The sequence below is a fragment of the Stigmatopora argus genome, chromosome 6 (assembly GCF_051989625.1).
Source record: "Stigmatopora argus isolate UIUO_Sarg chromosome 6, RoL_Sarg_1.0, whole genome shotgun sequence".
Lineage (NCBI taxonomy): Eukaryota > Metazoa > Chordata > Actinopteri > Syngnathiformes > Syngnathidae > Stigmatopora > Stigmatopora argus.
The window spans coordinates 3148139-3167113 of NC_135392.1; the positions used below are offsets into that span (position 1 = coordinate 3148139).

The 18975-nt window shown below is 40.0% G+C and overlaps 1 protein-coding gene across 3 annotated transcripts in view; it reads right to left on the reverse strand.

Moving 5' to 3' along the window:
- Positions 1–18975, reverse strand: part of LOC144075178 (semaphorin-3F-like) — a 91881-nt gene that overhangs the window by 43031 nt on the left and 29875 nt on the right. For all 3 annotated transcript variants that reach the window (XM_077601986.1, XM_077601987.1, XM_077601984.1), the window contains one exon: positions 17554–17700. In XM_077601986.1, the coding sequence (XP_077458112.1) occupies positions 17554–17665 (112 nt within the window). In that variant the 5' untranslated portion in view covers positions 17666–17700. The remainder of the gene's footprint in view (positions 1–17553; positions 17701–18975) is intronic.

Sequence of the window (18975 nt, forward strand, 5' to 3'; positions counted from 1 at the left end):
TTTTAATTTGATCCTAAAACAGAAAGTCGGCACTCATGATTTACTTTCTCGGGCCGCACAAAATGATGCGGCGGGCCAGATTTGGCCCCCGGGCCGTCGCTTTGACACCTGTGATTTAGATGGTCACCGCTGCTACTTTGTAATATAATATTTAGATTTTTTTATAAATGCATTAAATGAACTGGATTAAAGGCCATGAATATTCAGTTTTTTATAGATCTAAAACAATGTTTATTTTAGCTTTTTTATATATATTTTTAGATTTTACAAAATAATTTTTGAACTAAAAACACATAAAAAATGGATTAACAATTATTTATTTAAAAACGGGGAAAATCAGAAAATTTAATATACATCTATACTCCATTTTAATTTGATCCTAAAACAGAAAGTCAGCACTCGTGATTTACTTTCCCAAGCCACACAAAATGATGCGGCGGGCCAGATTTGGCCCCCGGGCCGCCACTTTGACACACATGGTTTCGATCAAACACTTAACGCTGGAAAGTAAGTGTCACTCAAGATGACGTGTGCTGGCAGCCGTTCCATCTTTAATGGATAATTGGAATTGTCTGCTCATCGCAGGTCTCGGCGTTCTCATCCTGGCGAGTGATTAAAGCAAAGCCAGATCCAAGGTCAGCCTGACTGACAGACCTTTAGATTACGGCCCCGTCTGTGTAATCCACGTTCTTTTTTACTCCCCGTTGCCGACTGACATTCTCACCCCTCCCATTCCCCGAAGCCCAACGCCTGTTGATTTGCTGGCTTTCACATTTGACGGACAGCTGGGACATCCTACTCTGCGACCCCGTGGCCTTTGTCTCACCCGTGACCACAAGGGTCAGTCTGTTTCAGACCAGTTGAGGGGGAAAGGGTCTAGCAAAAGGCCTTAGTTTGGAGGACAATCCAATTATAATACGGAGTATGTCTGCTGAATAACAATCGAGTGATTTTCTGTCACATTGCGAAGATCCAAAATGGAACGTCTGTGTTGAAGGAGCCGTGTCCAAACATGTGGTTCACACGATTGCTTCTCACCGGTTCTGACCATAAAACAATCGGAGGTGGTTCTTGGTTTACGACAAGAGGTTACGAACAATCTGGTTCGGGGAGAAGACGTAAAAATGCGTCGTTAAAAGAAAGAATGTGTCACGACTAGATTGGTTGTGGAACGTAGTTGTACACAAATGTAGGGAAGCAAGGCAATGGACAAGTGCGTGGAGTGCTCAAACCAAAATTTTGATAAATAAGGAAGGAATCTTTAGAAAATAACAAGGACTTAGAAATCAAATCACAAAACCAAACCTGACAGAAGATGTGGGGAAACGAGGAACATGGCAGAACAACTTGGTATGAAGAAAACAGAGCAGACGACCTCACAAACACACAGGGTTTAAATAGGCAGACAAAGGTTGATTACAAAGTTTAATTTTAAATTTTAATTTATTCAATTTATTTATTTTATTTATTCAATGTATTTATTCAATGTATTTATTCAATGTATTTATTCAATGTATTTATTCAATGTATTTATTCAATGTATTTATTCAATGTATTTATTCAATGTATATATTCAATGTATTTATTCAATGTATTTATTCAATGTATTTATTCAATGTATTTATTCAATGGATTTATTCAATGGATTTATTCAATGGATTTATTCAATGGATTTATTTATTTAATTTATCTATTAAATTTATTTATTTAATGTATTTAATGTATTTTATGTATTTAATGTATTTAATGTCATTCAATGTAATGTAATGTCATGTAATGTCATGTAATGTCATGTAATGTCATGTAATGTCATGTAATGTCATGTAATGTCATTTATTTCATTTAATTCATTTAATTTATTTAATTTAATATTTATATATATTAAATGATAAAAAAATATTTATATTTGTATTTATCTATTTTCTTTCTCTGTTTGCTAGCATGTGTGTGTGTGTGTGTTTTTATTTTAAACTAATCAGATGCAAACAGCAATGATGCCTTTCCTCACTGATGGCTAGTTTGTTTGGAGTCTGTCATTTTCAGTCAGGCAGCCACATTACAACAATCTACAGCATGTGGGTGAGTCATTTGCAACATGGATTCATTCATTTTCCGTTCCGCCTATCCTCACGAGGGCCGCGTGGGGTGCTGCAGGGAATCCCGCCTGGTTCGGCCCGCCTAGCGTGGATGTTTTTAGGAATGTGAGAGGAAACCACAATGCCATGAGAAAACCCACGCAGGCCTGTGCCTCAACATACAAACATTTGTAACATTAACATAAGACAAAGGACACACTGCAAAATTGGATTAGAGGGCTAAAAATAGTCCAAATAGCATAAAAAAATGGAATAAACTTGTCTTTCAGATTCATCCATCTAATTAGCAAAGATGCAAACCAATTAAAAGCTCAATTGCCCGTCACTCAGGCAGGATTACGGCTTAAATTCATCTTAAAAATCCCATTTTATACCAATAAATTGATATTGAGCAAAAACGTCAACAATTAAATTGCCCTTGGGTTCACCGCCTAATTACCCAGAACGCATTTCAAAGCTTTGTGACTAATTAATCACGCACAGATGCTTTAATAGGACAGTGTAATCCAGATACGCTGTTGAAAAGCCACATTTCATGCTCTGCACCAATCATGTATGGGACCGATGCCGGCACAATCAAAAGCCCAAAGACCGAATGAATTCCCAGCGTGTAAACGCTCGCTAAATGGGATTACGCGTCAACAAAAGGACCATTGTCCCGTCATGTCAAAGGCGTTTGTCTAATAAATTTACAGCATTTCTCGACATTTAAAAGCCCGCATGTCAAACATTTCTTTTTAAAGTAGTCCTATCAGATCTAAGGGCTCGTCGTCCATCACGCGGGAGCAGCGGAGCGGTCTCATCGGCAAGTTTATTCAAGTCTTTTGAAGCTTTCTGGGGAGGATGTGGGAGATGAGAGACAGAGAACAAGCGCTAGGGAGGATTCGCTAAAACGGGGGTGAACACGCAACGCACATGGCCGGTGCTGTCGGCGGGCCGTTTGGGATGGAGCCACAACAAAGCGTTCCCCATAAATATTTTATTAATCATCAGTGTCTCATAAAAGCTTAGTTCTGACAAATAAAGTCCATTCGCCTGGGCCTTTGTTTACGATTCAAACTGCTTGGCTCAAATTCATGGTATTTAGGAGAAGAGGACACCCACAGGTTTGTAAAAATAAGCAAAGGAAAGAAATATATTTAAAGGTTTCTTTAGGAAGAGCAAGAGGAAATCCGTAGTGCATCAAAATATTGCTCTCGGCAAAACAGGTGATGAAGGTTAGCATACTGTTACAGATTAGCAATAGCCTCATCTCGACATCGTTTATGTAAAATATCAGATTTGTGCGGTCATTACAGTAATCCCTCAAATATCGCGGTCAATGGACCCATGGCCACAAGGAGACAAAGGACTTGGACTAAAATCCCATTTACCTGTTTTTTTCGGATTTATATCAAGCAGAGAGGAACTATTTTCACTGTGAGGTCGATATTTAAAGTAGTTATATTTTTGTATTGGATTGGATAACTTCATTTTATGTAATTTTATGTAATTTTATGTAATTTAATGTAATTTAATGTAATTTATGTGATTTAAATTATTTAATGTATTTAATGTATGTTATTGTATGTTATTTATGTTATTTTTTTAGTTTAGTATATTTAATTTAATATATAACAATAATAATATATAAATAAAAACAATGAATAAAAATATGAAAACAAAAACCCCAAAAAATAAAAAACAAATTATATAAATATATACAATATTAATTTATTTAAATATATACATTACATTTAGATATTAATTCATTACAGTCTTTTGACATGCTTAGAGCTGTAATATTTAATAAGTATACACTTTTTGATCATTGTACTGGTGTATAGGCGCAGAACATGTATTATGGTAGTAAAAATGGGGGTGATCCTACTTTGCGGTTTTTCGTTCATCGCGGCCATGTCTGGTCTACGATAACCGCGATATTCGAGGGATTACTGTTTACGAGGGAAAACACTCCAAATTGACGTGGTTAACCCGATTTGAAATTCCACGACTGCCAACAGCAGTGTTGTAAGCCACTCCCCTTCAGCTTCCCAGGCGGCGTGAATGAAGTAAATTAATGACGGTGTCAGCCTCCACAAACGCTCCTCGTCTATTGAGCCTCCGTGGTCCATTCACGGCGATGAGTGAGGCGTCAACACAAACAACAACAATGACAACAGCAACACAGGAGGCCCTCCTTCCTCTGGCTTTTCATTCATCCATATGCATGCCTTCACACACACATACGGCACAGATGCCGTGGACCTGTGTTGCCAACACGCCATTGGGAACACCTAGAGAGGCTTCCTGAGAACAGGACGGGCGAACAAAGCTCCGAGGCACAAGGGGGCGTGAAGGGGGCAGGCATGGAGAAAATCTTGGCATCCAGTCTATGCGGGTTGCCACAATAACCAGGCATGAGAGGCCATCTCAGCACTCGGAACATTATCAGGCACGGAACCAGAAAAACGAGGCCGGCAGAGCTCACGTTCCATGGTCTTTTGCCCTTCCTGCCGACCAGGGTTCAGGGGGTTCTCGCCCCTGAGGTGTGACCTTCCCATGTGGGCGCCGCTTGCCAGAAACCGCGGCCGCAAACGGATATCATTCCAACTGTAGGTCTTACCGAAGATACAGTCTTTGCTACACCTCAAACCTTGACGGCGGTAATGGTGTTAGCATCTGACTGCAGCTCGGTTTTCACCGGTTAAAGCATCCTGTGTGTAATAAGGGGGAGCTAAGACTAGGCTATACGATGAAATACTGTTCTGACAGGAGGAGGAACGTTCCAGCTCCGGCTCTTTCATAATCCAATAGTGCCGAGACCATTTGTTCAAGCTCCCTCGGGATCACGGTCAGGCCTCGTTTCTCCCACATACGCAAAGACAACATCCTGGTCTTCAGCCAAGACTTTGTACACCCTGGACATCTCTCACCTGAGACACATTTTAGGCAGCGTTTGAGGTTAGCCAGCCCCTGACAAAACATTTCAAATAACTGACATCTCATTTAGGAATGGAGATGTTTCCCATAAAAGAACAGGAGAGACTGAGTCTTTTCAAACCGACTTCACCGTTGACGATTATGCTCAGCTCTTAAAATACAAAACTCCACAATGTATTTTGTGCAAATCCTGACCTCAGGATTACATTTTAGGATCTCAATGCGAAGGGGTGTGTCCGGGGACTTCCAGAAATACTCTCTAAAACACATCACGTCCCATAAACATGTCAGAAAAAAATCCAAGGGCCGTTTACTGCTTGAAAATCAATATTTAATGCTGCTTTTAACCATAAAATCTGCCACTGTTTCTCCAGCTAAATTGCTCATAACACCTTCCACGCTGAGAACAAGTGTCAATATCTCGTCAAGGCTATTGACGAGGTACTGAGTCCAAGTCGTCAAATGCTGAGGTGAACCATCCTGACCGAAACGTATCCGAATCTAATAGGAAACAGACGCATAATCCGTCCTGGACATTCCCACGTACACCCACACTCTTTCTCAAATCCCTCCATCTATTCACTCTCGCTGGCCAAGATAGCAAAAGTGACACGGGTGCCCTGCAGTCCATTAGCGCTGGCGAAGCCCCCCCCCCCCACGGCGACTCCCCCTTTGCATTTTCCTTCAGCCCTCCTCTGACCGCCTTAACCTCTTCTGCATTTGAGCTATTTACCACACCACCGTAAGCCAGATCGCGGTTTTCATTGTCCTTACATCAACAGCAGAAACTGACCATCGACACATGATCATCTTGGTCACGATTCAACAATTCTTGTTAAATTTGTTGTTGTTATGGCGAGTGGAATCAGTGGTAGAGTAGTCTGTTCCCGAGGTTGTGGGTTTGAGCACACGGCCTGGTGACCTTGTCTAAGTATCCTTGAAAAAGATACTGTTTTGCCGTATTTTCTCGCATATTAGCCAACTCCGCGTATAAGCTGTACCCTTAAAATTTCTTTAAAAATCGTTCAATTTTATATTTTTTCTCATATAAGTCGCCCCCTGATTCACAATTTTCACCTCCATATTCATGGTTTTAATAGGGAGTACAAATATGTTACTTTGAAGGGAAAATCTTAAGAAAAAATATTGCACGTGGTATTTTTAAGATACTGTATAAATCGATTTCTGGATTGCACATTCCTAAAAGGGTTTTGCCTGTATGTAGACTAATTCAAAAAGGAAGTCACGAGAGTAGTGTAACCAGGAGGTGTGTCCGTTTTCACCAAGTCTCTGGGTGCAATAATAGCATGAGATACACATTACGCAACTATTGGGATGTGCTGACATGGTAAACACAGTTTAAAAATCGATTGCTGGATTGTACATTCCGAAAGGTGTTGCCTGTATGTAGACAAATTCAAAAAGGAAATCACGTGACCAGTACAAACAGGAAGTGTGTCTGTAGCAGTCTGGTTTGTCATCCCTAGGTAAGATGACACTGCCCTGAGCGAGTGAGTTTTTTTACGTTTTATGCAAGATACGTTTATCTTTTTCTTAAATTTCATTCATAGACGTCAAAATAAATTTGTCTCACGTTATGTCATTTCGTCCTTGCAGTTTTGTGCCCGTCAAGTCAAATTTATGCGCATATAAGCCATACCCTCAATTCAGTCATCATTTTTTTGAGCGACAAATACAGCGTATATACGAGAAAATAAGGTAAATGAGCATATGATGCCAAAGCACCATAGCCCTTAAAGAATTCCTACCCAACTATACATAAGTTTTGAGCAATGCGACTGAGGTGTTTAACGGTAGAAGCACTTGAGCTTGGACGTTGCACTTTAGCGCTCATAAATAGAAGGCCTCATGGTTTATGAGCAAGTTTTTGTTCGGACGGTGGCAACATTAAATCTCCTTAGACAGATGCCAACAATAGCAGCACACTCAACTCTTATCGTACGCTGAGGCAGCATTGCTTTCGTTCTTCAGCAGCACCTGTTCTTGCAACATGACCAACTTGTTCCTCTCCGCTGAACTTCCAGTGCAACGCATTTGAATTCGAGTCCAAGTCCGTGACCTACTTCACGCAACAACTACGCCAAAGCGTGGAGATGATTCAGGGAAGAAACACGTGTTTATATCATTGGCTAACGTACAGTAGCTTTTAATTCTGGTCTATCAGGATACCAAGGTAATTTTGCCGTTGCTATGAGGGCTATCCAAAACACACTGTGTTCTTAGCACTTAATCGCTGGCTAGAACTTCTCGATTCAGTCAACACAAGACGTTCTCTTTTGTTATTTTATCCACTGCAGAACGGTTACACAAGCTTACGATGATCTTTCAAACTGCTTTTATTGCTTTACTGAGTGTCGGGAAAACCACAATTTATCTGAATCATACTGACGTAAAATGCATTTGATTCATCGACCAGATGTTTGACTTAACGCCGCAGGGCAAATCCTCCACTCTTGTTTTAGCGGAAATTTTACACTTTTCCGAAAGTGTTAACTCGGGCATGATTTATTCATATATTTTAAAAAAATATTTTATAGCAGTTCCAGTGTGCAAAATACGTCAAGCACGAAGAGAAATACCACAGTTTTTATTTCCGATTTTTAAGATTAAGAACTTTTTTCGTTGGACCGGCAATCGAGTGGTTAGCGCGTAGGCCTCGGCGTTCTGGGTTCGAGGGTTCGATCCCAGCGGCTATGATAGCATGAAGCTAAAACTGCCTTATAGAAAGCAATTTGAGAATTTATTTTCTATTCTTACACGGAGCTGTCACTTTCCACCACGGAAATCAGAAGATGTGGGTTGTAATCACTGCACGCTTATTTCCCCCGGGGTCCGTCCCGTCTCGCCGCCCCCCCGGTGACGATTGGAGAAACTACTATCGTCTTTATTAGACAGCCGTGATTTGCGAAAGTTTGGACTTTGTTTTCCCCGAGCGAGAAAAGCGGGACATTAGCTTCTCGGTAATCTCCGAGTGGACGTGTTGGCCAGATGTTTTGTTTGGGGGGGGTTTGGAGGGGAGTCGCTGCTTTGGGCTGAAATTAAGTGGACAGGAGGTCAAGGGCACCTCTCTACTTGTTGACTCAGACAGCGATCATTCATTATCATTTGTCTGTCAGTGTCGGGATCTTGTTTCTGCCGTGCCGTTGACCTTTTCGAAACACTTGGGCTGGAACCCTACGTTGCTTACAACCAGTGTCGCTTTAACACTTGGGCTCCGCCTCTAGATTTGGAGCGATGCTAATCTTTCATTTATTACAAAGGTAGTAATTTTCCAATGTGAAATGGCTCAATTTTGAAAGCAGTTCATTCAGTCTGAATTTTCTACAAACTAATGTATTTTCTCGCGTATTAGCCGCTTCCGTGTATAAGCCGCACCCTTAAAATTGTGTTGAAATCGTTGAATTTTACAATTTCTCTCGCATAAGGCACCCCTCATTAACAATTTTCATATTGCTGGTTTTAATAGGGAGTACAGATGTGTTACTTTTAAGGTATAATCTGAAGAAAAATAATCGCACGTGGTATTCTTAGGTGCCATATTTTCTCACATATAAGCCGTACACTTAAAATTGCCTTAAAAATCATTGAATTTCACAATTTCTCTCGTAAAAGAAGCCCCCCGATTCAAAATTTTCACCTCCATATTCATGGTTTTAATAGGGAGTACAAATGTGTTACTTTGAAGGGAAAATCTTAAGAAAAATCATCGCACGTGGTATTTATGAGATACTGTATAAATTGATTTCTGGTTAGCACATTCCGAAAGGGTGTTGCCTGCACGTAGACAAATTCAAAAAAGGAAGTCATGTGAGCAGTACAACCAGGAAGTGTGTCCCCTAGTGGTCTAGTTTGTCATCCTTAGGTAAAATGGCGGCGCTCTGAGCGAGCAATGGCAGGCACAAGTGAGTTTTTTCAGGTTATATGCAAAATACGGTCTATTTTTTTCTTGAATTTCCTTTATAGACGTCAAAATAAATTTAGTTTAGTGTTTTATCTGTTTATCTTTTCTCTATTTTGAAATAAATGACCGTATCGGCCACATTTTCTTGCGCTATAGCGTTTCGTCCTTGTCCGTGCTTGTCGAGTCTAATTTGTTCGCATATAAGCCTCACTCTCAATTCAGTCATCATTATTATTTAGCGACAAATACCGCGTATATGTTAGAAAATACGGTAAATCTGCCCCAAAGAATCGATACAAAATTTGCAATAACCACAACATATTGACAAAGATGACTATTGAAACAAAATTGCACAGGAAGAGGCTGTCATGGCAACCGAGCTAACTTCTCATCTCTTACAGTATATATAGAAAGTACTTTATACAAACACGCAGGCAAAGCCACAATTTCCAGACATGAATATTAAAAACACGTCTGTTATGCTCATCTGTCACTTCGACTTGCAAGACAACCCTCTTTTGTAAAAGCCATTAACCACACATTCACGACCGGAACGACCCGTCTGTGGGCGTTTGACGTTAATCGCGGGCTACGTAACAATCCGCATAAAGTAAAGAGAAACACCGCCACACTGCTCAGAAAACAATCGAGCATTTTTAAGGGGTCAGGAGTCGCCGCGATCGAGTTCGAGGGAGCATCAGGAAGCCGAAATCTATTTTTATCTCGTCTGTCGCACCATGATCTACCAATAAGGGCATTAGCGAGCAGACACGTACCTGCCAATCACACGGCTAGGATTCACAAAGCATCTTTTGCACCCCTGCTGTGCGTTGCCCCCTTTTACAAAACAGACAAGTGGTAGGATAATTCATGCCAGGATAAACAAATAACGAGTTAAAAAAAAAGTCTGCACCTCTCTCTTCAAATGTAACGTTTTTGGAATTTAAAGAAACCCAAGAAGTATTATTTTAAATGTTTGTACAATGTCAATGTGACCTAAAATTATCAAAGAAATCCAAAACTGAGAAATATTATCTATTGTGTTCCTTGTGCTTGACTGAAATCCAATTCAGACCTCAGATTATTCATTCATTCATTCATTTATTGAACTGCTTTATCCTCACTAGGGTCACGGGGGGTGCTGGAGCCTATCCCAACTGACTTCAAGCCAGAGGCGAGGAGACAGATAACCATTCACTCTCACGCTCATTTCTAAGGGCAATTTAGCATCCAATCAGCCTATTTTAGCTTTATTTATATATTTTTAGATTTTACAAAATGCTTTTTGAACTAAAAACACCAAAAGAAAAAAAATGGATAAAAATTGCAATTATTGATTTAAAAAGGGGAAAATAAGGAAATATAATATACATCTATACTCTTCATTTTAATTTGATCCTAAAACAGAAAGTCTTATGATTTACTTTCCCGGGCCGCACAAAATGATGCGGCGGGCCAGATTTTGGCCTCCGAGCCGCCACTTTGACACGTGTGCTAACCATTCAAAGCCTTAAAAAATATAATATAAAAATGTAGTATATAAAATGGAGTCAGGACAACCCTGGAATTAACCCAAAATCTGAAGAAAAAAATTAACAGTTGTGACCATCTAAGTCACATGTGTCAAAGCGGCGGCCCGGGGGCCAAAACTGGCCCGCCGCATCATTTTGTGTGGCCCGGGAAAGTAAATCATGAGTGCCGACTTTCTGTTTTAGGATCAAATTAAAATGAAGAGTATAGATGTATATTAAATTTCCGGATTTTCCTCCTTTTAAATGAATAATTGTCATTTTTTAATCCATTTTTTCTGTGTTTTTAGTTCAAAAATGATTTTGTAAAATCTAAAAAATAATAATAAAAAAAAGCTTAAAGAAACATTGTTTTTGATCTATAAAAAACTGAATATTCGGGGCTTTTATTTCATTCATTAAAAAAAAATCTAAATATTATATCTAAAACGGTCCGGCCCACGTAAAATCGAGTTGACGTTAATGCGGCCCGCGAACCAACCCGAGTCTGACACCCTCGATGTAAGTCAAACATAGTAGTCGTATGGACAAGATTGTTGCCCCTCGTTAGCATTTTTTACCAAACTAAGGGCACTTCAGAGAGCATTTTCTCCTTCTGCCGCAACACAGCTTGGCAAAAAACAGCGCACCCGTGCCGTGGGCGGGGCTCGCCAGCGTGGGTGAGCGCCGGCGACGAGGCAGGGAAAAAAAACAGAAAGTAGCAGACAGAAAAGGACACTATATTTAGCACTGTCGCCTCCTTTTTCTGTCTTCGGAATAATCATAGTTTGACAGTGTGCATCCAGAAGAGGAGAGGTTGTTGAGGATGCGCCGTTAACACTCCTCTTCCTCCTCCTCCTCCTCCTCATCCTCCTCTACCTTCTCCAGAGACAAAGTAACAAAGTCTTGCAAAAACTGCTTCAGGCTGAAGTGCCGCAGTCGCCCGTGTTGTTGTGTGGAAGCGTTTTTTCGGGACCCTGACATTTATTAAAAAGGCAAAGCAGGGGCAGTTTTTGTTGATGCCGATAGGTAGATTGGCAGCAAGGGAAACTTTATGGATGAAAAAATACAAAATAAATACAAGAAAAACAGGGGGAAGTTGTTTTCTGAGAGCGTTTCGTTTTATTTTTTTGTTTTGGAGCCCTTTTGAAGTAGCATTGAATTTGAATGAATTGAGGGTAGGGATGGTGAAAGGATGACATTTGGGGGGAGACGGGGGGACGGGGGAGACGGGGGAGAAATGGAGCTGGTAGGTAAAAGGCCAAAGAGGATGTGAACGAGATAATGTGAAGAGTGAGTCATGTAAATGGCGCAATAGGGATGAGGAAAATAGAAAAAAATAAATGTACTGCATATTTTCCTATTGTAAATCTGTAACATTTAGAGCAAGGGTGTTAGACTCGGGTTGGGCCGGACCATTTTAGATATATTTAGATTTTTTTTAATATAAATGGATTTAAAGAACTGGATTAAAAGCCCTGAATATCCCGTTTTTTTATAGATCTAAAACAATTTTTATTTTAGCTTTTTTTTAAAATATATTTTTATATTTTACAAAATGATTTTTGAACTAAAAACACAGAAAAAATGTTTTAAAAAATGACAATTATTGATTTAAAAGGGGGAAATCAGGAAATTTAATATACAGCTATACTCTCCATTTTAATTTGATCCTAAAACAGAAAGTCGGCACTCATGATTTACTTTCCCGGGCCGCACAAAATGATGCGGCGGGCCAGATTTGGCCCCCGGGCCGCCACTTTGACACGTGGTATTGAGTATAATGTATGCATCTCGATAAATTAGAGCAAAACGCTTTAAGTCAAGAAGCATTTTTTACAGAGTGAAGTCCTTCCTGTTTTTAGTATTTGGGAATAGATTGAAAATGACACACTTAATATCGATTGTTGTTGCAATCAGGGACGTCACGCATTAGCCAGCCTCATTTTAGAATGTATACTTTAACAAGCCATGTTGTGTGATGACACGGGCAATCAATTACATGACTTGGCATTACTGAGTGACACGAGGATTTATGGATTAGGGTAACAATGTACTGACGGGATACCCGCATTTAGCATTTTGTCAACTGCCCTAGTCGTGGCTTCCGTGCGCAACAAATGCCACATATTTTCGCAACAAGATTGTATTGATAACAAAATCAGCCCAACGCGATAGACCCCAAAAAAACTTGAAACTAAAAGTGCATGAAATTCAAAATCCGATCTTTTTCTGAACCTGTGGGACATCTTTATCATTACTTTTAAGCCCCATTGCAACCTCCATTTGTCACGAATACAGTAAACATTATTTTTTTTTTAGGAAAAAAAAACACTTAAAAAGCACAAAGTACAGCAGGAATTTGTGTCGGTTGACATTGTATTCCGAGGCCTAAATTTTCTCAAAACATCATATTATTGTAACTCAAAGAACCCTGAATTACCATATTTTCGCACATATAAGTCGCACCCTTAAAAGTGTCTTAAAATTGTTGAATTTGACAATTTCTCTCGTATAAGCCGCCCTGATTCACAATTTTCACCTCCACATTACGATGCTAATCTTTCATTTATTAAAAAGTTGGTAATTTTCTAATGTGAAATGGCTCAATTTTGAAAGCAGTGCATTCAGTCTGAATTTTCTACAAACTAACGTATTTTCTCGCATATTAGCCGCCTCCGCGTATAAGCCGCACCCTTAAAATGGCCTTAAAATCGTTGAATTTGACAATTTCTCTTGTATAATACGCCCCCTGATTAAGAATTTTCAACCCCAAATGTATGGTTTTAATAGGGAGTACAAATGTGTTACTTTGAAGGGAAAATCTTAACAAAAATCACTGCATGTGGTGTTTATGAGATCCTATATTTTATCTGTTGATATTTTCTCTATTTGGAAACAATCGACCGCATTGTCTTGCGTTATGGCGTTTCGTCTTTGCTGTTTTGTGTAATTTGTCCGCATATAAGCCGTACTCTCAATTCAGCCATCATTTTATTGAGTTACAAATACGGCTTATATGCGAGAAAATACCTCAAAGAAAGCCTGAAGCATGTCCATAATGGACCTCCCAAATACCACACCCAATTATCCGCGTTTTTCTCACCGAGGCTAACCTTGTACGCAGGTGTTCCGCTCGCCGAGGGAAAAACAAGGCTAAACACTTTCAAATGTGGCCCGAGGATTAGAGTAACAAGCTATTACTTGTTAATATGTTGCCACTCTCCCATAGTTTGAGGGCAGTTAACCTGGCCTGTGACGGGCTTCTGTCGGCGAGGTCACAACCTCGGCCGGGTTCGACGCTCGAAAATAGCGTGTGATTATAGAGAGCTGCTTTCAAGGTAAATATAGGACTTCTCAGGAGTTGACTGAAGATAGACTCTTTGCTTTGTAATGCATACCTAGGCACAGAACTGCAAAGAACTGCACATCAGTCCTGTCACTTCGGTTCTTTAATTTTGCGATTACGTCACGGCATCTCAGAAGGTTTGTCAACGTAGCCTCAAACCAGAATCCCGGATGCATTAGTCTTTTGTGAGAGAGGATTTCGGGTAGATGATTTATCCCTTTATGTGTTGAATGGACATTCCTTCAGCCCTTTGTGTGGCCTTTTTGGCTCTACTTAATAACAGCCTACGTTTTGGTTCTAAACGATCATTGCTAGTTTAAAACAAGGCCTTTGGGTTTTTAAAAGCCTTCTCATAAAATGTGACCACGGTTTGAGTACTATGTTTTGACTTTGAACAAGAACGTATACAAATGTCCTTCCTACTTAGGCAAGGGTTTTCTTTATTGGGCTTACAATATAAGTCTAATTGGCCAATTGTGATTGAACGGCAACACAAGTCCGATTTTCTCATTTATATCAGCGTACCGTAATACCTTGACATACGAGGGTCCCAACACGTGAGAGATTTGAGAAACGAGGAAAATCCCAAGCTAATTTTTGCCTTGAGATAAGAGACAAATTTGAGATACGAGCATACGAGATGGTTTCCGAATATGCGAGTCTGCAATTTCCGACTCGAAAGCCGCGGTGGAACACATTAACATATTTGCCTCGGTTATTGCACAAGAAGGTTTAAATTTGGTGTAACGTAAGATTAAAACTTATTTTTAAGTGTGTGTATAGTAATCTAAATTCATTTAAGTGAAATTTTAACGCCGTCTGTCTGTACCGAGTAATGTCACATTGTAGTATTGAAGATCATAACCACTAGATAGATATTTGTTACTTTGTGAGTAGGTGGTGAATTAGAACCAATAAAAAGATGTTTTTGCATTGTAATATCCTGTTTTTGGTGTTTTTTCAGAGGGTGGGAACAAATTAATTTGTATTTAGGTATTTTCAATGGGAAATTTTGATTTGAGATACGAGTAAATTGACATAATAGCTCGGTCCAGTGATCTGTATTTTTTGGTGTCGGAGCAGATTATCATACAGATTGACATTCTCCAAATGACAGAATAAAAACATTTGGAGTTGAGTGCAAAATCCACAAAAATACATCTTTCCTTTGTTTTGTTGTCCATCATGGCCATAGTTCGGAAATAAATGTGTTTTGGTATGATTTCACAAACACGACAATCCATATTTTAACAGCTAGGATGAATTCTTTTGGGAAACGGGATAGTTATGTCAAATAGAGTGAATTGCGCAATGATACTGCTTTTTTTTGCAGATATTTGATACATATTGCATTTGGAAGTGCTTTATGTCAAGTTGTCGATATTTGATTTCATGCTCTATCCCCCTCATTTCGCAGCCCTGACGCATAGCAATCGAACGTTAATGACTGGAATTTTGAACCTTCTCGAACATGCAGGGTTTCTGGAAAATGTTCATCTTATACAAAACCACAAAAATAAACGAATCAGGATGCAAATGAGCGAAACTACAAGACATATATGACCTATTTTGACTTCCAAATCCTTTGTGGCTTTTTCGGCGAGTGCTAAGATTTGAAAGGAAATGACAAAACGTGGAGTTATTTTGGGTTTCCTGCCAAAAGCAGCAACATTTTGATAGAACAATGTTTGAAAACGTATCTGAACGGCGGCAAATGGAAAGTATCACCATTGCTTAACCTTTACATGACTTATTTAAAAGATCCTGAACAAAAATTTCATTATTCAAACATTAATCAATCTCATAACGAGCCTATTCTGTTATGTTATTTATCGGTACGGAAACCAGCAACTAAAAGCTATTGCGGAACCTCATGCGCATTATTTAGTTCAGTATGCTAGCTCATTAAAAATGAATAAAAGCGCTTTAAGAGCTATTCCCAGCAGTGTGGCGAGAAAAACCAATACAATTAGTCAGCGCACAGCTTATGGGCATTTCAATCTAAGAGCTTGCGCCGCGATGCATAAAGAAATGTCGAAAACTAATTAAAAAACAAAACGGCAGTTGATTAGACCAAAGGGGACAATAAATGATCTCTTCTCAGGCATGTAAATGTGTGGTTTCGTGCCAGAGCCGCCTCGATGGGTGAAACACAATAGGATGCGAGGGATAAAGAGGGCAAAAATATACAAAGTAAGCAAAAAAAATAAGCGAGTGGATCTCAATTGACAAAGGCTTTTCATTAACGGGCTTTTAAAATGGCTATGTGAAGCATAAATGAACTAATTAGAATGAAAAAGTGTGGTGATACATACATGATGTGTCAATGCTGGTGGTTTACAGTATAACAAAAATTACACACTGTATTTTCTCGCATATTAGCCGCCTCCGCGTCTAAGCCACACCCTTAAAGTTGCCTTAAAATTTTACAATTTCTCTCGTATAAGCCGCCCCCTGATTCACAATTTTCACCTCTATATTCATAGTTTGACTAGGGAGGACAAATGTGTTACTTTGAAGGGAAAATCTTAAGAAAAATCATCGCATGTTGTATTTCTGAGATGCTGTATAAATGAATTTCTGGATTGCACATTCCTAAAAGGGTGTTGCCTGCACGTAGACAAATTCAAAAAGGAAGTCACGTGAGTAGTACAACCAGGAAGTGTGTCCGTAGCGGTCTAGTTTTCACCAAGTCTCTGGGTGCAATAATAGCATGAGATACACATTACGCAGGTATCAAGGCTGATATTTTAATGACCTTCAATCAGCTTTAACAACTATTTGGATGTGCTGACATGGTAAACACTACGAACACATGTATCAAGGCTACACGTGGCTGGCCAATCAGAGAACGTTTAAGATGGCGGCGTCCTGAGCGACCAATGGTAGGCACAAGGAACTGAGTTTTTTCACGTTTTATGCAAAATACGTTTGTTTTTTTCCTGGAATTTCATTCATAGAGGTCAAAATAAAGTTTGTTTACCGTTTTATCTGTTTATCTTTTCTCTATTTTAAAATAAATGACCGTATCGGCCGCATTGTCTTGCGTTATGGCGTTTCCTCTTTGTCACCTTGCAGTTTCGTACATGTCAAGTCTAATTTGTGCGCATATAAGCCGTACCCTGCATTCAGTCATCATTTGTTTTAGCGACAAATACACCATAAATGCGCGAAACTACAATATTTTATTTCAACAAGGAATCCATTTTGTTTTCCAACGTCACAGCCCTTCAAAGAATAGCCGTCAAACTACCCATCCTCAAACCCACGCCTCACTACACCGCTGAAACCTATTTCAACGGTAGACTTCCACACACATACACACTGTGAGGGTCTCATGTGGCAACTGGCAAACATTCATAACATGCTGGATGTCGGCCTGAGTGAGGGCCCAGCCAAGTGTGAAATCGGACTTGATTTCAGAAGGGAGCCGAGGCCACACAAAGGCCTGTTTGGACAACTAATAGCAGCCAGTCCATTTAAAGAAAAGGGGGGAAGGTGGTGCTATACCATATTGCTTCGGTTTCAAAAGGACCATCAGTGACATCTCATTGGTCATTAAACCCTGCACGGATACTTGTCAAACCATAAACGCTACTGGTGTCAATAACATCGATTCATAGACTAACGTAATTCGTCCTTGGTGGCGAATGCACCGTTTGTTATGCAAGGTCGGATTGGATGACCGGGAATAACAAAAGCTTGGCGATTTATTCCTGGTGATGTCTCTAGGGTGCACAACGTTGGAAGACTCACCTTTGAAGGACAAGAAGATCCTGGGGGCGGACAGCGGATCCTGCGCCCCGAGCAACCCCGCGGACGACGAGGCCAGCAGGGCCAGGAGACAGCAGACGCTGTCCAACAACATTGTCCTCTCTAAGCAAGGGGGAGGAGAATCCGGAGCTAGGGGGGGACAGAGATGGATGGATATCAGACAATGAGCTGGAATTTTGCGACTCATTTGCAAGTGAAGCGGATCGAGCATTGCGATTGGTCGGGGGAATTCAACTTGAGGGAAGCTGTAATTATAAGACGGCGGTCAAATCAGCGAGATTTTGATTGCATTTGGGGAATAGGCTGGGGTTTTCAAACGCCTATAAAAATAACATTGAAAAAGTTGTAAGGTTGTTGCTAGAAGCTTTTAGGAAAATGGGTTTTTGCGAATATACGGCATTTTGGTGAATAGGGTTTTCACAATAAAAGAAAACATGAAATGGTAATACATGATGAAAATGACTTTTGGTTTGTCCCCTAAGAAGAGGTGGTACAGTATCATACCTGTCAACTTATGAGTATTTTATACATTGTTTTGATCATTTCAAATTGTGTACGCCACAGGTGTCAAAGTGGCGGCCCGGGGGCCAAATCTGGCCCGCCGCATCATTTTGTGCGGCCCGAGAAAGTAAATCATGAGTGCCGACTTTCTGTTTTAGGATCAAATTAAAATGAAGAGTATAGATGTATATAAAATTTCCTGATTTTCCCCCTTTTAAATTAATAATCGGCATTTTTTAATCCATTTTTTCTGTGTTTTGAGTTCAAAAATCTTACTCGTTTTGTGTTTTTGCTGCTTTTCTGTCTTAATGATTTGATTTGGTGATTTTTAATGATCCCATTGACTTTGATTTGCTTTGTACTTTGTGCTTTTGCTTTGTTGTTCTGCAGTCTTTGCGACTGTACCGTCTAACTTATAATTTTGCCTTCTCTTGCTACTGTCACAATGAAATTTCCCGAATACGGGATGAATAAAGTTATCCAATCCACTCCAATCCAATTTTAAAAGGACTCCATGTTTGTTTTCGAAGACCAGTCTATGTCTTTTTCAAAACTTCAGGTGGAGCTTTGCCAACGTCTGGGCTTTCAATGCCTGTGGTTCCATTCTGGGATGAACCTCTCGTTCGCAAAGAGCTTCTTTCCTCTCCAACCACCCACGGTGGATCCCGCTGCTCTCTGCACGACACCCCGGCACGCATACGGAAACAAACCTGCTGGGATGAAGCTTGACTACAAATCAAGCAAGGGCAATTTTCGTCTACAATGTTAAGCATTTTTTTTTTACAGCAGTGGCTCGTTTTGAGGCCGACAAGCTGAATGTGACGAAGGGTTCCGTGGCCAAAACCACCGCAGTGAGGGCAACAGAACACCGAGACGGTGGACGGCGTCCAAAGGCAGCATGGC